This window comes from Melanaphis sacchari, unplaced genomic scaffold (assembly GCF_002803265.2).
Source record: "Melanaphis sacchari strain LSU unplaced genomic scaffold, SCAv2.0 Contig79_pilon_pilon, whole genome shotgun sequence".
Classification (NCBI taxonomy): Eukaryota; Metazoa; Arthropoda; class Insecta; order Hemiptera; family Aphididae; genus Melanaphis; species Melanaphis sacchari.
This window is the reverse complement of record NW_020271559.1, coordinates 453,222-470,571: the sequence shown is the minus strand read 5'-3', so window position 1 is coordinate 470,571 and position 17,350 is coordinate 453,222. Positions and strand designations below refer to the sequence as shown.

Sequence of the window (17,350 nt, the reverse complement as noted above, 5' to 3'; positions counted from 1 at the left end):
GTATATAATATATCTGTGGATAAGACATATTTTGACTCTAAATCATGATTTATATGTCAGACTTAGGACTATAGACATAATATTATAATTTATGCTAACATTTAATAACATATAATCATAGAATAAAATAAATAGGTCATAAATCAGTACAAAGTAAAAAAATTCCCAATAATTTCTTAAAAATCAATAAAAAAAAGAAAAAGAAAGGTGAATACAGATTTACTGACTATTGTACATAAGATGGTAATGATGAATCTGTCTGTTAAATTTAAATTCTAAGATAAATAATCGAATACGAAAAACGATCCTGAACAAAAACGGTATAAACCAGGAGTCTACAACCTGCGGCCCGCCTAACGCCTTATCATTATTTGGTGCGAACAGATTTGATAAAATTAGAACGACTATAAGTCATTATTTAAACTTTAAGACATCGCTACAGAAATAATTGGGAAATATGCGATAAGGTTAACTGTATAAATGTTGGGGCTGCTGCCTGTTTGTTCGTTATAAATGTTATAGTGATACAATATTAAAAGTAAAGTACAATAACGTTGAACTTAAAATTTTTTATTCAAAATGTATTGATATGGAAACACACTCTAATCATCAAAATATCACAATAAAAATGTCTCTTTTTGGGATTACCTACTTATACTTTTTTCACGAATGAAAATTGTCAATTCGAAAACTAAAACTTGCTAAACTGACATTCACTTAGAAAATCCGCTGAGGAATGTATTGTGTAAGATACAACCAAATATAGAAAAATTAGAAAAACAATATCAGTAATCACCCTAAAAATAAAACAGTTAATTTGTAATTTAAAATTGAAATAAGTTAGTCTACATGTTTTAATAATAATAATAGTTTGCAATATAAAATGTTATCCTAAAAATTATAATAGTAGAACTGGATTTTTGTATAAAATGCGTGCTTTTACTATAGATAGGGTCCGCGAGATTCAAAAAAATAATAGGTAACCCACTGTAGATAATTTATAATCGACATTTGTCAAATAAAAACTAACAATTCTAATGTTAAAATCTCCAAATTAGTAGAAATATTTTGAATATTTTTTCGTAAAAAGAAAACAATAATATAAATATTTGGTAAAAATTTCGAATATCAACAGTTATTTGTTTTTCAGTAATACCAAAAAAATTAAATTAAATTTATTGAAAAGTGGATTTGTGTAAAAATTTACATTTTCATTTGCTTTTTCTATCATAATAAAAGTACTTAGTTTTTAACTTTGACTTTTTTAAATTAAAAACTAGATCTAATTTTCAATTTTAAACTATACCCAGAATTATATAATTTTTATATAAATTGTATAATTTATATACATTTAAAATTTTCGATTTTCATTAGTTCTTTTTAGTTACCAATAGGAAAAATTTTACTCTACCAAAAATCTTATAAACGTAATACAGATTCTTTATAAATAATTATTAAAATAAATTTTAAGAAATGTTAAGCTATAATCCATAACAATTTTATAAAAATTACAGAAATTGTCATTTGTCAAATTATTTTTAAACCATACCTAAAATTTGAATATTTAATGCAATGTCATTTTTATTTTTAGTAACTTATGTTAAAAAATTTTCTACTGGAAAGTAAAATCAATAAAAGAATTTAATTTAAAAACTAGGTACTGTATTCTTAAGCAAAAATTAATCAAAGTTACTTAAAAACTTATTAAAAATAACTCATATATTCAAATAAGTACTCGTCTGCCAATTGCTACAAATAAGTCTGTAATGTTTATTTATCACTAACCTTATTTTCAAATAATTTATACTATACTTTTAGTACAATTTGCATGTACATATACAAAACACTACATTATACTTACTTATTTCACAATTTTTAATATTAAACTTACTTACTAAATATAAGTAAGTTAGATATATATCATAAGAAATTTTAAATTGGAAATAGAATTTGACAATAGTAATACCTTTGTAAAACCTTTAGATATAAATATATAATCACAATTGAAAAATTCTACGACTATTTTGAACGGCAGTTATAAATTAATAAATAATCTTAACTATCTGTGAACATTATTTAATTCATGTATAAACACATAATATTTATTCCCCCTTTTTTTAACCATAATAATTCTAAAAGCAAAGAAATTTTTACATAAAACTATCCTAACCATATACTTAATATAAACTATATTTTGTTTATGGTTATAACTTATATTAAAATCATTGAATGATGAAAAGCAGGTAACTTCCAGTACACTTAAAATCAGACTCAGACACAACAGACAATAAAGTTGTAAATCCAATAAAAATCACTAATACAATTAGGTTTATATAAATTGTTGGTTTAGAAGAAAATTTCAATGTCAATATTGAGTAAACTTCAGTATTTAACAATAAATTTTATCTGTTAACAAAATTCTTAATGTTTCATCAGATTTTTTCTTACGTTGGAAATACGATACAACAAAATGACTTACTGTATAAATGAAAAACTAACAGTAAATTACTGCACAGTATCCAACCTTTTAAATATAATATAGAACCTAGAAAACATTTTTATATATTATATAGTGACGTACAAATTTTTTTTTTACGTATATACATAAATACATAGGTAAAACAATAAACATGAAAAAAATTAAACCTTTAACACTTAAACTGAAGAAAACAATATTACTCAAGAATAATATAAAAATATACTGTCCTAGTAAGTTCAATTTAAGTCAACATTTTAGCAATCAAAAAATTATTCATTATTATTTCTTAAGTTTTACGAACATTATTGGCATAAATTATTATAGTTCAATAATATTGAACACAATATCTCTTACAAAATTCTGAAATTATTTTACTTTTTATTTTATTATGCATCTATGTATGATTAATTCAAAAACAATAAAGTAGGAAACAAAATAAAAAAATAACATTAAATGCAACTTAAAGTAATAATAAAAATGAGTTATAGTTTTTTATTTTATTTAATACATAAACGACATTTATTTATATATAATTATTTTAATTTAAAAGTAAGTTTCTGTATCACCTAATACTTAACTTTGAAAAAAAAAACATATATATATATTTATATTTATATGTATGCATATAATAAAATATAAATACATATATATTATATGAAGTATGACTTATTTGAATTGACAATACATACAATAGTGTGTATTTTCAAAATAGTTGGTTTCCATTATAATAAAAGTCAATGAGAGGAATTAATAATAATAATAATAATAATAATAATAATAATAATAAAAAAGAGAGATGGGAGTATATCAGTTTTGGCCACTCCACTCCACAAAATAGAGGAAGGCGCGATTTATATAATTATTTTTTTTTTTTTATAATGCTATATAATGACGGCAAATAAAAAATAATACAAAATCGCATTTTAAAGAGAGGCCAGGAGGGTTAAGGGATAAGGGATCCATTGTTTAGTTTAAATTTTAGCGATTACCTGAAACAAAAATTGTTGTACATTATGATGTAATACACTAAAAAAAAATATTTAAAATTATACACTTCGTGTGAGAGATTTTCTTTTAAATATTTGTGCACAATTTTGAAAATTGAAAAATAAAAAGATTTGAATTTCAGAGTTGACATTGCTTTAATTAGTTGCTGAATTTCAAAATATTTATATCAATATATAAATTCAAAGCTAAAATTAAAGTACATGAAGGCTCAGTTCTTGCTCGCCTGGTTCGCAGTAGCTAGAAAAATATTAATACACATTTTTTTTTTTTGTTTTTCAAAGTTGTTTTTGTACTACTATATAATGTTAGATTAATGAAAATAAAAAAAATTACGATTTTAAAATTGAACAAACTGTGAAAGAGAAATAATTTAATTGATAACCATTAAAAATGACAATACATACATCTGAAAATACTGTCAGATATTTTATTTTGTTTTTAAAAATATTACTATTTTATGACATTTCAGTTTGTTTATTCAACAAAGATCATAATTTTTTTTCCATTAAAATTGTATTATGGGTTACCTAAGGTAGCTGAAGTCTGTGGGGGAAATGGTTGTGGTCCTCCAGCTGCAGCCGCGCCAGGCACAGGTGAGCCGCCTTGTGGTACAGCAACATTTTGTCCATCGTTATTGTACTCCTTTTGTTTTAACATAGTCCAATCAAATATGTAATCATATTGGTGATTTAATGTTCTAAATAGAATGCGGAATAATTGTCTCAAATACATGTAGTCTGGTGATTCTTCAAATCTTAAACCTCGGCTGTAGTTTAGGAACATGGCGAATTCTGCTGGCAATCCCTAAATTAAAAATAAAATGAAATTCTAAGTATTAAAATGTAATTTATTTTCTTTTTGTATTACTAGACATTAAAATATTTCAATCTATTAAACTTAATATAATATTTGAATAACTTTAAAACGTATCAAAACAAAATATAATTAGTAATAATACACACTATAAAAGTATAAAGAATGATTTTTTAGAAAATAAACATTTAAAATATATAACCACTTCAGAATATAGGTATTTTTAATTTTCCAAAAATGTGTCTTGAAAGTACTCAAATTAAATGATTATATTAACACCCATAAATATATATATTTACAATGAAAAAATTGTTCGAATAAAATTATAATTAAGAAATAAATTGTTATATTCATTATTAATATTACCTTGCATAGGAATTCGACAGGTGTTGACATTTTTTTCTCACTAATTTTCTCATATTTCTGCCTTTTTGTCGCTGCCTAAAATAAGTAAATAATAATTTATAAATTAATAACATATTATTATAAAATGTATTCATAAATAAACGTAAACAATTACAAAATTATTATTTACCTTTAATCCTTGCCATGGCAAACATCCTTTATTAAAATACATAAGTACATATCCCAAGGATTCAATATCATCCCGACGGCTAAAATTGAAAAAAAAAAAAAAATATTGAATTTACAAACATTTAAGGACTATAAAAATTATAACACTTAAGTATCAATATTATAATAACCTCTGTTCAATTCCTAAATGAGCATTGATAGAAGCATAACGGGCTGTTCCTGTAAGATTTTTATCTTCACGGTATGAAATATGCGTTCTTGTACGCATATCTCTATATTTTTTTGCCAATCCAAAATCAATAAGAAACAACTAAAAAGAAAATTTTTTTTATTAATTAATGTTTAATTTAATCAAAAAAAAAGAATGATATAATTTACTTTATTGCAATGACGTCCAATTCCCATAAGAAAGTTGTCTGGTTTAATATCACGGTGAATAAAGCTTTTACAGTGTACATACTCAATACGACTGATCATTTGATCGGCAAGCATAAGCACTGTTTTAAGTGTAAACCGCCGTGAACAAAAATTAAATAGGTCTTCCAATGATGGACCCAGTAAGTCCATCACTAAGATGTTGTAGTTCCTTTCTAATCCAAACCATCTAAAACCAAAATATTAATAATAATTTTTTTTTTTTTTAATTTAAGCTACATTATACAAAATGTATATATTCGAATTAAAATTTTTATTTTTCTATCTCTATTAGAAATCATTTCATCGTGTTCTTAAATTACTACCTATCTGTATTATTATTTAACTTCCTTATTGAAATTATTGTTATATTACTTTGTTTTTTATTATTTTGTACATTAAATTATTTAGGCCTGTCCTACAATAAAAATAAAATGAATGAATAATGCACTAACTGTAAAGAAACACTATATTTTCCATTTCAAGAATTTGTTAAATACAGATGATTAACTACATTTATCTATATATATTATATACTTTTTAACATTTATTGAAAACTACTAGAAGAATACGAACAATTTCTTAAAATAAACTTTACTTCTTATTTCTTATTTAGTCAAGTGCTGTATGAAGCTTTTTGAAAATTTTTAAACCAATATTTTTTTTAAATATTTTCAGTGTATTTTTAATACTTTAAAATTTTAAGCAATGCAACTTATGAGGAACATTGCATTAAATTGAATACATTTTTACCAAGCATAACGTTTACATTAAACTTTTAGAAAAAAAACTAAAACAATTTGAATATTTTAAACACTATTTTGACAATTATCTCATAATATATCTAAAAATTCTAATAAAATATTGGATGGGAAATTCCAAATTTCTAATATTGGAGTTATTCATTTTTGAATTATAATTAAAAATAAAATTGATATGATCAAAAATTGGTTTGGCGTAAATATAATCATTTTCTCAATTATTTTGCATAATATTATTGGAAATTTTTTATCCCCAAAGTACCAACTAGATCCAATTTGTACCAGAAAGTAGAAACTATTCTCAAAGTTTAAGATTTATATTTTATTTACATGCAGATATACAAGTTTTAATACAAGAGATACTTTATCAAACTTATTATAAATAAGTACACCAATATTTTATACGGCAATAAAATGAATGATAAATTCAAAACATGATTTTGTGGAATACTTAAATCGATAGAGGTCATAAATGTGTTTTATGGTGACAAAAGTCGAAAAAAGTGAAACCCGCCTGAAAATAGAAAACGAAACGCATTATAGGCGTGGTATGTTTTTTCTCGAGTCTCTTTATACTCAACTCCGCCCGGTGACCTATAAACCTAATTTGCTACTTGCATCATCAAAAAATAAAGATGGACCCAAATAATCGTTCACCCTTAAAAACTTCACGCATCAATAAATTAAAAATTATATTTTTCTAAGATACGATAATAATTAGACACAGTATAATAATATATTATATTACGCAGATAGTTGTAATCTAAACTCTAAAACACAAATAATTTAGATGACCAAAAATTATACATATAAATGTCATTATGATTAGTGCATTGTGACTATATTTTTTAGTTATTTCATTAATAATTAGATATTGTGACGTATAAAATATATTTATTTTTATAAAAAAAATAAAATTATTAATACTAATTAAACAATAACAATTACAACTAAAAATAAAAAAAATAGAATTAATGATCTCGAAAAGTTAAGTGCAAAATGAAACTGTTAATAAATAAAGAAACAATAAAGAACATTCATATGTTTATCTACAACGTAGACAAGGTTAATTATTACTCATAAGTCATAAATATATCGTATATCTAAATTTTTTTTTTAAAACTTTCGGAATATCTTTTGTTTAAATAAGCCACAAGGAAAGGACTTATAGTTTCTTGTTTATATAATAACATAAATACTATTCAATATCATTCACCTTGTCTGATCTATGCATGTACGTAATACGCATGTGTAATGTATAAGTGCATTTACTATTGAATAATATATATATATATATATAAATATAAATTTTAAACATTTTACATTTACTCTTGGCTTTTTGAGGTTTCCATTATTTGGAACAAATGTTACTATAGAAACACCACTGTGCAACCGAAACGGATGACTGATTCGGTATGAAGGAGACGCCTACGATTTTAAATTATTTGTATTCATAAGTATAACAAAATAAATAAATGTATCGAAAAAAAAGTAACAAAATCTAACTTTTAACTCTTTTTTTTCCAACGAAGTACCTCCAATGGAAGATTTCTTCACTCTGTCATTCCTACGACTATTTAATATATATTATCAATTAAGCTTATTGTTGTGACAGATTGCTAAATAAAGAATTATGCTAAAAAGAAAATATATATATCAAATTTGAGAAAAATCGGATATTTTTAAGATCGTCATTAAAATTAAAATTAAAACTACTTTCGAAATGTACAAAGCATAATCCATAATAAAGTTAACTACTTTAATGGTTACCTCAATACCGACTACCGCAGACTAATGTAAATCTGCAGATCGTTGGTATTGACTTATACGCTATAAGAAACTTTATGATTTATAAATTATAATTATTATAACGGCTAGTAATATCATATGAAATAATATTATAATAATAAACTATTACATACATGATATTTTTTTTAAGCAAATATTAATTCAAGCTACCATCTTACTTATAAGAAAATAAACTTATAGTAACACAAATAAGTAATAAAGGGACGACCGTTTCTGCTCAAAATCGTTTTTCGCATAAAACTTATTAACTTATTTATTGTTTATTATTTAATTGAATTAATTATTATTTTTCTATTAATTTGTCACTGAATTCAATTTTAACTCATTTTTTGCAGTAACCTACTTAATGACAAGATACACTTGTCATTAACTATAAAACATGGCGACAAACAACTCCTAAATTATTTCAAAGCTACTGAAAAGACTGAAGTACCAACTAAATGCAATAAATATCTAGAAATCATCTTAAAGAATGAAAGAAAAAAATATTTTTAATTCAAAAAATGATGATTAATGACAAAAAAAAATATGTTGTAAAACTAATACATTCATTTTTTGGCTAAGAATCATGACATTTTAGATTTTTTTTTATTCTTGTTTACCCTCTGATAAAGGTATTATCACAAATGTTATTAAGTATAGTAATTAGTAAGTCATAAAGAATTGTAGACAAACAATTATATTCGTATAGTACTATAATGTAAACACGTTAGTTATAATATGAGTAAATGTAAAACAAAAACAAAAGTACTAAATGTCACGTTCATAGACAAATAACATTAAAAATCAAAACTATTTAAAATTATTTGATAGCACAAAAATACCACAGGACTTAACATATTTAAATAATTTAACGATAAAAAAAATTAATTAAAACAAATATTTTATGAATTATAATTATAGAAAGAAAGGTAATCAAGTGGGTATCGTTCTGCTATACATTAGGTGTCGAGTAGGTTAACCATAAAGGGCGTTTTGAAAAAATTTTAATTTTATGAAATATTGTGAACGAAAATGGTCTGTCAGCTTATATCACATATTTTTCGTGATATATATATATTTTTTTTTTTTTTGGTATAGCTAATAAAGTAATTTAACATATAGTACAATAGTAGGATAATTTTTTCTTGTATAATGTAATATTTAATTATTAAAAAAATTTACATTAATACCGTTATTATTAAACAATTAAAAAAAAAACACTAAAAATAATCGAAAATTTCAATTGTCAATTAATTAATTAGCTAAAACAAAAGCAAGACATTTTAAAAATTATACCATATACAAAAAGTGATAATATACCTAAATATTAAATAAAAATTTAAAATTATTATAGTTAATCGTTTTTGAATAATAACATTAAAAACACAATAAAGAAATAAATTTTGCTAAAATCTACATTAGCATGAAATTCACGTTTATCTTAAATTTTTGTTTGTTTACCCAATTATAGAAAAAAATACTGTACATTTTTAAAATATCTTCTCCAAACTACAATCTAAATCTAATTTTCTATCTAAAACCACCCTATAGTCGAAATTTGAAATATTTTATTGACAATTATTTATCTCAAATACACATCATTGTAAAATCAATACATTCATTGTACCGTTCAGAATCTAAAATATTATTTGTATTTTTAATTAATATCGTACTAAAATAAACTAAAATTACAATATAAATAATAATACAAAATAAAGTTTAAACGTTAACCTTAATGCAAAATATAAATCAAATACTTTTTTTTTTCATAAAGAGTACTTAATTTTGAAATATTTTTTATAAATGTTATGATTAAAGACAACATATCAACCTTGCAGTGCAAAATAGACAAATATTTTACCGACTCAGACTATAAAATATATAATACGGGTTTAATGGCTCAATTATTTAGGGAATTAATTACAATGTTAAACTAATAGAACTCATGGTCATCGAAATTCAAATATATGTATATATATATATTATATACGTAAATAAAGGCCATGTGTTAAAACTTAAAATATAACCTTGACATTAGAATAATTCAAAAATACGAAATATCTAAGATGTCTACCATAAGCATAATATGAAGTCAAATCTTACTTAACCATAATAGGCAATGTTAGTTTTAAAGGGAAACATAGAGAGGCAGTCCCTTTTCTTTTTTAAAAATTTGAATGTGTACCTCTCTTCTAACTGTATACTTAACAATAAGACATGAACATATTTTTTTATACTCTTGAATCGGTCTTAATTATTTCTTATTCAATCACTGATATTAAGGATAATAATTTTTATTGCAAATGTCGACCACATTTTAAAATTATTAGTTAAATTCACCTAACACCGGGGATACCTTGTAATTCTCAGCAATCTAAAAGAATTAAAATATTTATGTAATTTTTTTTTTTTTTTTTTATTATTATTATTGAAATACTACCTATAATAGTTAAAGATTGTTTATGAATTTATGATTCTTACTATTACATCTGTTTCATAATATTATCACATAAAACCTGCAGTATAAAAATTCCATCACATTAGTACAAAGATAGGTAAAGTATAAAAAGATCATCGGTCGAGATGACTACACCATACGTAAAATGTCAATGAAATTATTTTTATCATTAAAATACATAAATACACGTAAATACACATACGCGGTACATTAATATTAGTAATTAACATGATTTTTTTCTTCACATTACAGTATTCAGTTTTATTATCGTCTATTATTGGCCATTGGACTGTACAGATTTCGCACGTGTTACTGTTATTTGAAGGGAGTGGGGAACATAACGTTCCGACTAAAATTAAATTCGTTTCGATATCCAGGATCGAGACCACTTATATTCTCGCCAATGACCAAATGCGAATATTATTAACACGAATAAACAAATGGAAAACACAGCCGTCGGTCTCACGGCAATACTACGCTAGGGCTATCGTTCATTGGAAGCAGCACGCGTACAGCACACAGCTGAGTACGAGTGCCGGACTGGCGAGTGGCAAGTGGCGACTGCAGCTGACGGGGCCCAAACGAAGACAATGATGAGGTTTAATGGCCCTAGAGCAACGTTGCCAGCTGTTGACCGGCGTAGTACACTAGTACCGTAGTACGAGCGACGTTGCCGCATCTTTCGTTCGTAATAGAAAAGTTTCGTGATAGGTATTATTCCATGGCAGTGGTTCAGTGGTACATAATAATGTTATATTATACATTTGTGTGTACAGTAACATATTATATTACTTATTTTATAGTGGCGTCAGTGTGCTCCAGGAGAGAGAGCCGACGGGAAAATATCGTTACGTAACGATAATAGCATAACTATACGTAGGTTATATAGACGCCGTCTATATTGCGAATTCAATCAAAACAAACGCCTAAGTAATAATATAATTTAATAACAGTCTGTTATTATTGGATGATGGAATGGATATTTTAAAATATTATTTATCGGCAAATATTATTTTAGACGGCGACAAAGACAAAAAAACATTTTTTTTTTTTAATTTTATAATAGAACACGGACACATTGATTAATATATTAGATAACTGTAGAGTGTAGGTAATATACATTAATATTAATTATCAAAAAAAAAAAAAAAATAATAACCTGAAAACGCAAACATCATGATATATTCAATAAATTATGCATTTTAAAATAATTTGCATATTTTAAACACAATTTTACAGCCTAAAGCATAACACACAGAATATATCTGTAATATAAACAAAAATCATAAATTGTGAACAATGAAAAAAACAATAATCAAGATAGTAAAATCTTGTACTCGGAAACTTAGAACTTATGGTCGTTTAGACGCTTAAAATAAGTTCACTTTTATTTAATTGAAAAGTGCCATTCTACTTACACTTTATTTTTAAGGAAGACTTGTTAATTTATATCTAAGATTACCCTATATATTTTTTTAATATAATGCATAGTAGTTAAACTATTAGTTTTATAAATAGCCAAAAGGTAAAAATAATTATTCTATTTAACAAAAAAAATTCATAGGGGCAAACCAACAGTAAGGTGAACATAGTTATATCCCAAGAAACATAAAGTATTCTAAAAAAGAGAGTAAAATGTATAAACTAAAATTATAACAAAAGTTGTATGTACACTTTATGACATCTTAATAATTAAGACAATGACTGTAAAACAATACCAATATTTACTTAAAATAATGGTTCAATAAAAAAAATAAAAATATTTTTGTTTTATATTTATAAATAAAAACCATGAAGCCATATTTTAATTGTTAATACTATGTTTTTTCTAATATATAATCTAATAAATATGTGTGCTAGGCACAGTACGGCATACATAGTTTATATAATATAAATAAAAACTCAATATATTGTATTTATACCATAAAAATAACTTTTATAATAAATTATAAGTTATATACTAGCATGTTTAGTAGCTTTATCTCCATCTTACTAACATATTATAATATACTTAATTTTTGTCCAGCAAAACCAATTAAGTACATTAGCCCTAATATTAAAGTGAATTAAAAGTAAGGACAGTATATGTATGCGGTTTTTTTTTTTAACGATATCTCAATTTAAAAGTTAGATACGAGTACAGTGGTACCCTGATTATCCAAACTAATTGGGACAGCAGCTAGTTTGGATACGCAAAACTTCAGATATTGGAAATTTAAGAAAAACACAATAAACAAATTTTTAAAACACAATTAAATATTTAATATTACATATTTATTGTTACTATAGTTATTAATATTTTATTAGAATTACATACATAACATACATAGAAACATATGTTTATCATATTTTTTTGATAAAATTATCAATACGAGTGCTTCAACGAGTTTTAACCTTCAGATATACTAATTTTAGTTCGAATAATAAGGTTTTATATAGCAGAGATTCAGATAATCAAAATTCTACTATATTTACAGTATCACAATTTGAAAATGATCATAACTTGCTCAAAAATTGATAAAAATATAAAAAATATTATAAAACATATCACTCTTATTTTTATTATTTATTTAAAAAATAGTAATATTTATTAAGTCTAATAATATATTAATTTACTCTGATATTAAACCTAACAATATAAAATTGGTTCAATGGAATGCAAATCAACTGTTGTACATTTATAAGACTGATACAAGTCATAAGGGTTTTGTGATTTTCTAGTAAATCATCTTTAAAGATTACCTTAGAACAATATTTAGTCCAATATAAAATAAACACAAATTAACATTTTGTGATAAAAAATTTCACTAAAGTGTAAAATAATCAAATTAAGAATATGTTACAATATTACATGACTATAATTTAAAACCTATATGATTTTATAAAATAATTGTAAGTAACTTAATAATCAGATTTAAACTGTTAAGTATAGTGAAATATTAATAAATTTCATAGAACTAAAATTAATGTCCACTAAAAAAAAAAACTGTAATTTTGTTAATTTTTCTTTTAATAGCTCAAAATATTCCTACCTAAACAAGATTTAAAAATTAGTAATAATAAAATTTATTTTTAGTCTAAATGTCATAATATAATATAATCTAACTTTTAATATCTAAATATTTGTATACTATTTGTACCTTCTAAGAAATGGATTAAATTTTGAGCCGAGTAATAATATTTTATAAAATAATGATAAATTAACTTACCTCATATGTGGTATTCCAACTCCTCCTTGTAATACTTTATAAAGTCTGCTTTCATACTGTAGCTGAGGATGACGAGCTTTTGCACTTTCAAATTTTATTGCCACCTCCTAAAAATGAATAATTTTTTTTTCAAATAGAATATATCTACAAAATTTCATAATAGATTTAATTATATTTAAAAAAATACATTTTTTAATTTTAAATCCTATCATCTAAAAAAGTACAAATTTTATAATATTTAACAACTACACCACTATATTTTAACCACTTATATTATTAACACGTTAATCACCATATGATTGCCGGCAGTCATCTGTAATTCTCAATTTTATACATTTGTGATGGCTGACGCCAATAATTCATCATTACTACCACTCCACATGACCTGCCAGCGACCATAAATGAATTTAGTTTTATATTATTAACTCTTCTATGGCACTACAATAATGCACCAAAATAAGGACCAAGGCGTAGCAGAAATTATTACAATTGTTTTGATATAGATACCTATAATACATTATTTTATTTTATTTCTTCAATTTTTTTTTTTTAATATTTAGTATACACAAATTTGGAAACATTGAAAAATATGTTTAGCATATAACAAATACCTATTGAATGACTGACAGTAGTCATATGGCAGTTAACGTGTTAAACATTAGACTTAATAAATTTAATACTTAAAAAAACATAAATATAATGTTATAGTAAGTTTGATAAATATTATCTTCACAGTTCTCTATTTTTGAAATAATTATAAATTTTATACAGATTGTTATCAGAAATATCTAATATAAAAAGTATGTGAAAATAAGCTAGGTAGAATCTTTAAATGTTTTATGTATTCAATTTCTAAGATCTATAAAATTCGTGAATTTAAAAAGTTAATAATTAAATAAAACTAGGTACAATAGGTAATTTATTTTAAAATCTACAAAAAGAAATAAACATCATTTATAAGTACTTAAAAACAAATAGTAAATCAATAAATAATATAAATAATCATATTAGGAAATTATCATACAAATATGATATATTATAATTATATATATTTGAGAAAGGATATGTTTTTGTTGTATATTTAACACCTTGGACCTGAATACTATAACCAAGGTTTAAATTTCAAGGTTTGAAATCAAAACTATAGGAAGGTACATTAAAATCTATTGATACATGAAAATTATTTTCTTTTTAATAGAACATAATAGATAAAATTAATTTTTAATTACCTTTAAGACATTTTATAATAAAATCATTAAAAACTCTAAAGTTAAATTATTATTTTTTAGAATTACACAACACAAATTATTCTAATATCTAATAAACAGTAGGACTATCTACTTATTATTTTTGAAAAAAGTATTTAAAATGTAATAAAGATTAGTTTTAAAACTAAATTAATTCAGTTCATTAATGTTTTATAAAAAAAATTACATTATTACAGTTAACTTAAATACATTGATCCACAATAATAGAAAAATTAAACAAATAATTAATAGGTAAATAAAAATATATTCTTGAATAAAACATGAAATTAATTTTTGGGATTTAAAAGAAGTATTTACAAGTTACTGTTAAATGTAATGTATACTTTATTCTAAGCTTTAAATATTATTTCATGTTTTGAACAAGTTAATACCTAATTCATGATGTCTAATATTTAAAAAAAAAATTGTTGATGGCTTATCAAAAGTAGTGTACCTACATTTATACAATAAAAATTTTGATAGAAATTATTATAAGGAGTTAACGTTTTTGGATACTCTTCTGCTCCAAAATATGTGTAAGATCACATACAATCAGGAAGTAACAGAGGTATTGAAATTATGGCTGGCAATAGTCAAGATAATAAAACAAGCCTATTACTTATATCTTTTGATCGTAGATTTAAACCAAAAATTAATCTATTTTTTAATAATAAGTAATACATAATCAGGATACACAATAATTGTCCTTAAAATTTCAGGTAGATTCAAAAACAAATAAAACTAAAATTATGATAAAGACAAGAATGTGAGTGTCCCAATCAGATAAAAACAACTAAAGTTAATTTATTTAAAAACATAAAATTTGAAACATCTATAAATTAAAACCAGATACTGCAGAAAAATCTAACATAATAGAATATTAAATATCCTTAAAATGTTTTTACAGATTCAACAGTATCACAATATAATCCATAAAATATGGTATCAGCAATATTAGTACATATTTAATAATTTAATATTTTCATCTATAATAATAATCTAAAATTGAAGAATTTTTCGTTTTAGTTATACTACCTAATCTAAAAAAATGTTTTACTTTAAGTTCTTAACAAGTTGCTCTACTTATTGATATTACTAATACACAATCCAATTTAATTTCTAATTCTTATTATTAATGCTACTCGATGTTAACAGTATAGTAATAATATAATAAATGTAAACTAGGATGCTATTTATAAAATGTATTTTCATTATCTCATTTTAATGAGAACAAACACTTTATGAATTACTAATGGACATATGGTTTACAAGGTATCACTAAGTAAATACTATATTCCACATTGCTTATGTACCGAGGGACAAATAAGTTGATAAATAATTTCAATTAAGTGCCTGTAGAACAATCATAAATAAGCTACAAAATCGAGAATGGAGTTATCATACGACGTCCCCAAGCCCTAAGTAGTAAGTACCCGCTACATTTACGAGGGACCACCATCAATCAGCAATCTCACACAAATAACACGTTAAGTAAATACATACACGCATAAATGTATATTATATAAATATCATACTTTATGTACATTATACGTACACTCATATAAGTATACACGCGCGCATATATAAAAATACGGTGCCATGCACACACGTAAGAATGGTAGTGGTGTAAACGGGGCGAGAAATGAGGATAACAAAAAAATAAGTTTGTCATAACTCACCTCGCCGTTGATAACATTAAGCCCGAGAAATATCTCGCCGAAAGACCCACTGCCGAGTCTCCGGACAACACGGTACTTTCCGCCGCCTATGTAATCGTGTTTGAAGGTACTGGCGACACTCGACATTTTGCGTTCGACTTCCCGGACGGTTCACAGTTCCCAAATTTGGTTATCGACGGACGCGTCGGATGTGCCTGGGGGGCGGGCGCGCGCGCAGCTTGTTACTTGTATTGTGTCGAAGATAATATTATACAAACTATTCGGTTTGCCGATGACTTATTCTAATGTTCACATAACGATCGACAAGACTGGAGAAAATCGACGAAAACAAAAAAAAAAACAAAAAAAATTATTCCGATTACGTCCGATCGCTTTGTTGTTGTTGGCTCGTCTGACATTAATTTCGCAGCGACTCTAGCGACACTGGCGGTGAACAAGGACGTCTGAGACGACAGATTTCAAAGAGATCGCGGAAAAAACGGTCCTGCGCCACACTGTAACCACCAGTGTCCACCACCACTTATGCGCGCCAACGTTTCAAAGAAAAAACTTCGATACACGCGTCTCATACAGTGATCGATACCTATACGGCTACACACTACACAGTACTCACAGAGAATTATGAAGTATTCAATCTACTTACTGTTTAGCCAGTAGCTATCCTATAATTACTATCGGTACTCGTTAATAATATCAAATAGTATGTTCTTAAAATATTATTATCTAATAAAAAATTTTACATTTATACACTCTTTCCAGAAATCGATAATTGTCACTGTATAACATTATTTATGAAAATAAATTAAAGCGTAAAGCCACAAAAAAAAAAATAAAATAAAATAAAATGAACGATATTATAATAATTGGTGCAATTATGAATTGAAACCTAGTTGTACGGTAACTGTAAGAGCCGTTTTTAAGTTGGTAAAAATTTAATTCATAATCTCAGGGTCCTAT

General features: G+C 24.6%; 1 protein-coding gene across 2 annotated transcripts; it reads right to left on the bottom strand.

Annotated features, from left to right (window-relative positions):
* Window positions 1–3,200: 3,200 nt before the first annotated feature.
* LOC112601522 (casein kinase I-like) lies at window positions 3,201–16,801 on the bottom strand. Of its 2 annotated transcripts, none has more exons than XM_025349192.1 (8): window positions 16,394–16,801; window positions 13,468–13,574; window positions 5,213–5,438; window positions 5,005–5,144; window positions 4,836–4,914; window positions 4,667–4,741; window positions 4,015–4,291; window positions 3,201–3,468 (listed from the first exon to the last, which is right to left on the bottom strand). In XM_025349192.1, exons 1-8 carry the CDS (start codon window positions 16,517–16,519, stop codon window positions 3,458–3,460), a joined length of 1,041 nt encoding a protein of 346 aa, XP_025204977.1. In that variant the 5' UTR covers window positions 16,520–16,801; the 3' UTR covers window positions 3,201–3,457. The 2 variants fall into 2 exon arrangements, with proteins under 2 accessions (XP_025204977.1, XP_025204976.1); XM_025349191.1 differs by lacking the exon at window positions 3,201–3,468 and adding an exon at window positions 3,603–3,724.
* Window positions 16,802–17,350: the final 549 nt, after the last annotated feature.

Bases quoted from the DNA above. Each gene is read 5' to 3' on its own strand.
- LOC112601522 (XM_025349191.1), bottom strand. From the start codon at position 16,519: ATGTCGAGTGTCGCCAGTACCTTCAAACACGATTACATAGGCGGCGGA. The intron at 5,145-5,212 runs GTAAATTATATC...TTTTCTTTTTAG, and splicing joins TTGGACGTCATTGCAATAAA to TTGTTTCTTATTGATTTTGG. The intron at 4,292-4,666 runs GTAATATTAATA...TTTTTAATTTAG, and splicing joins CTGTCGAATTCCTATGCAAG to GGATTGCCAGCAGAATTCGC.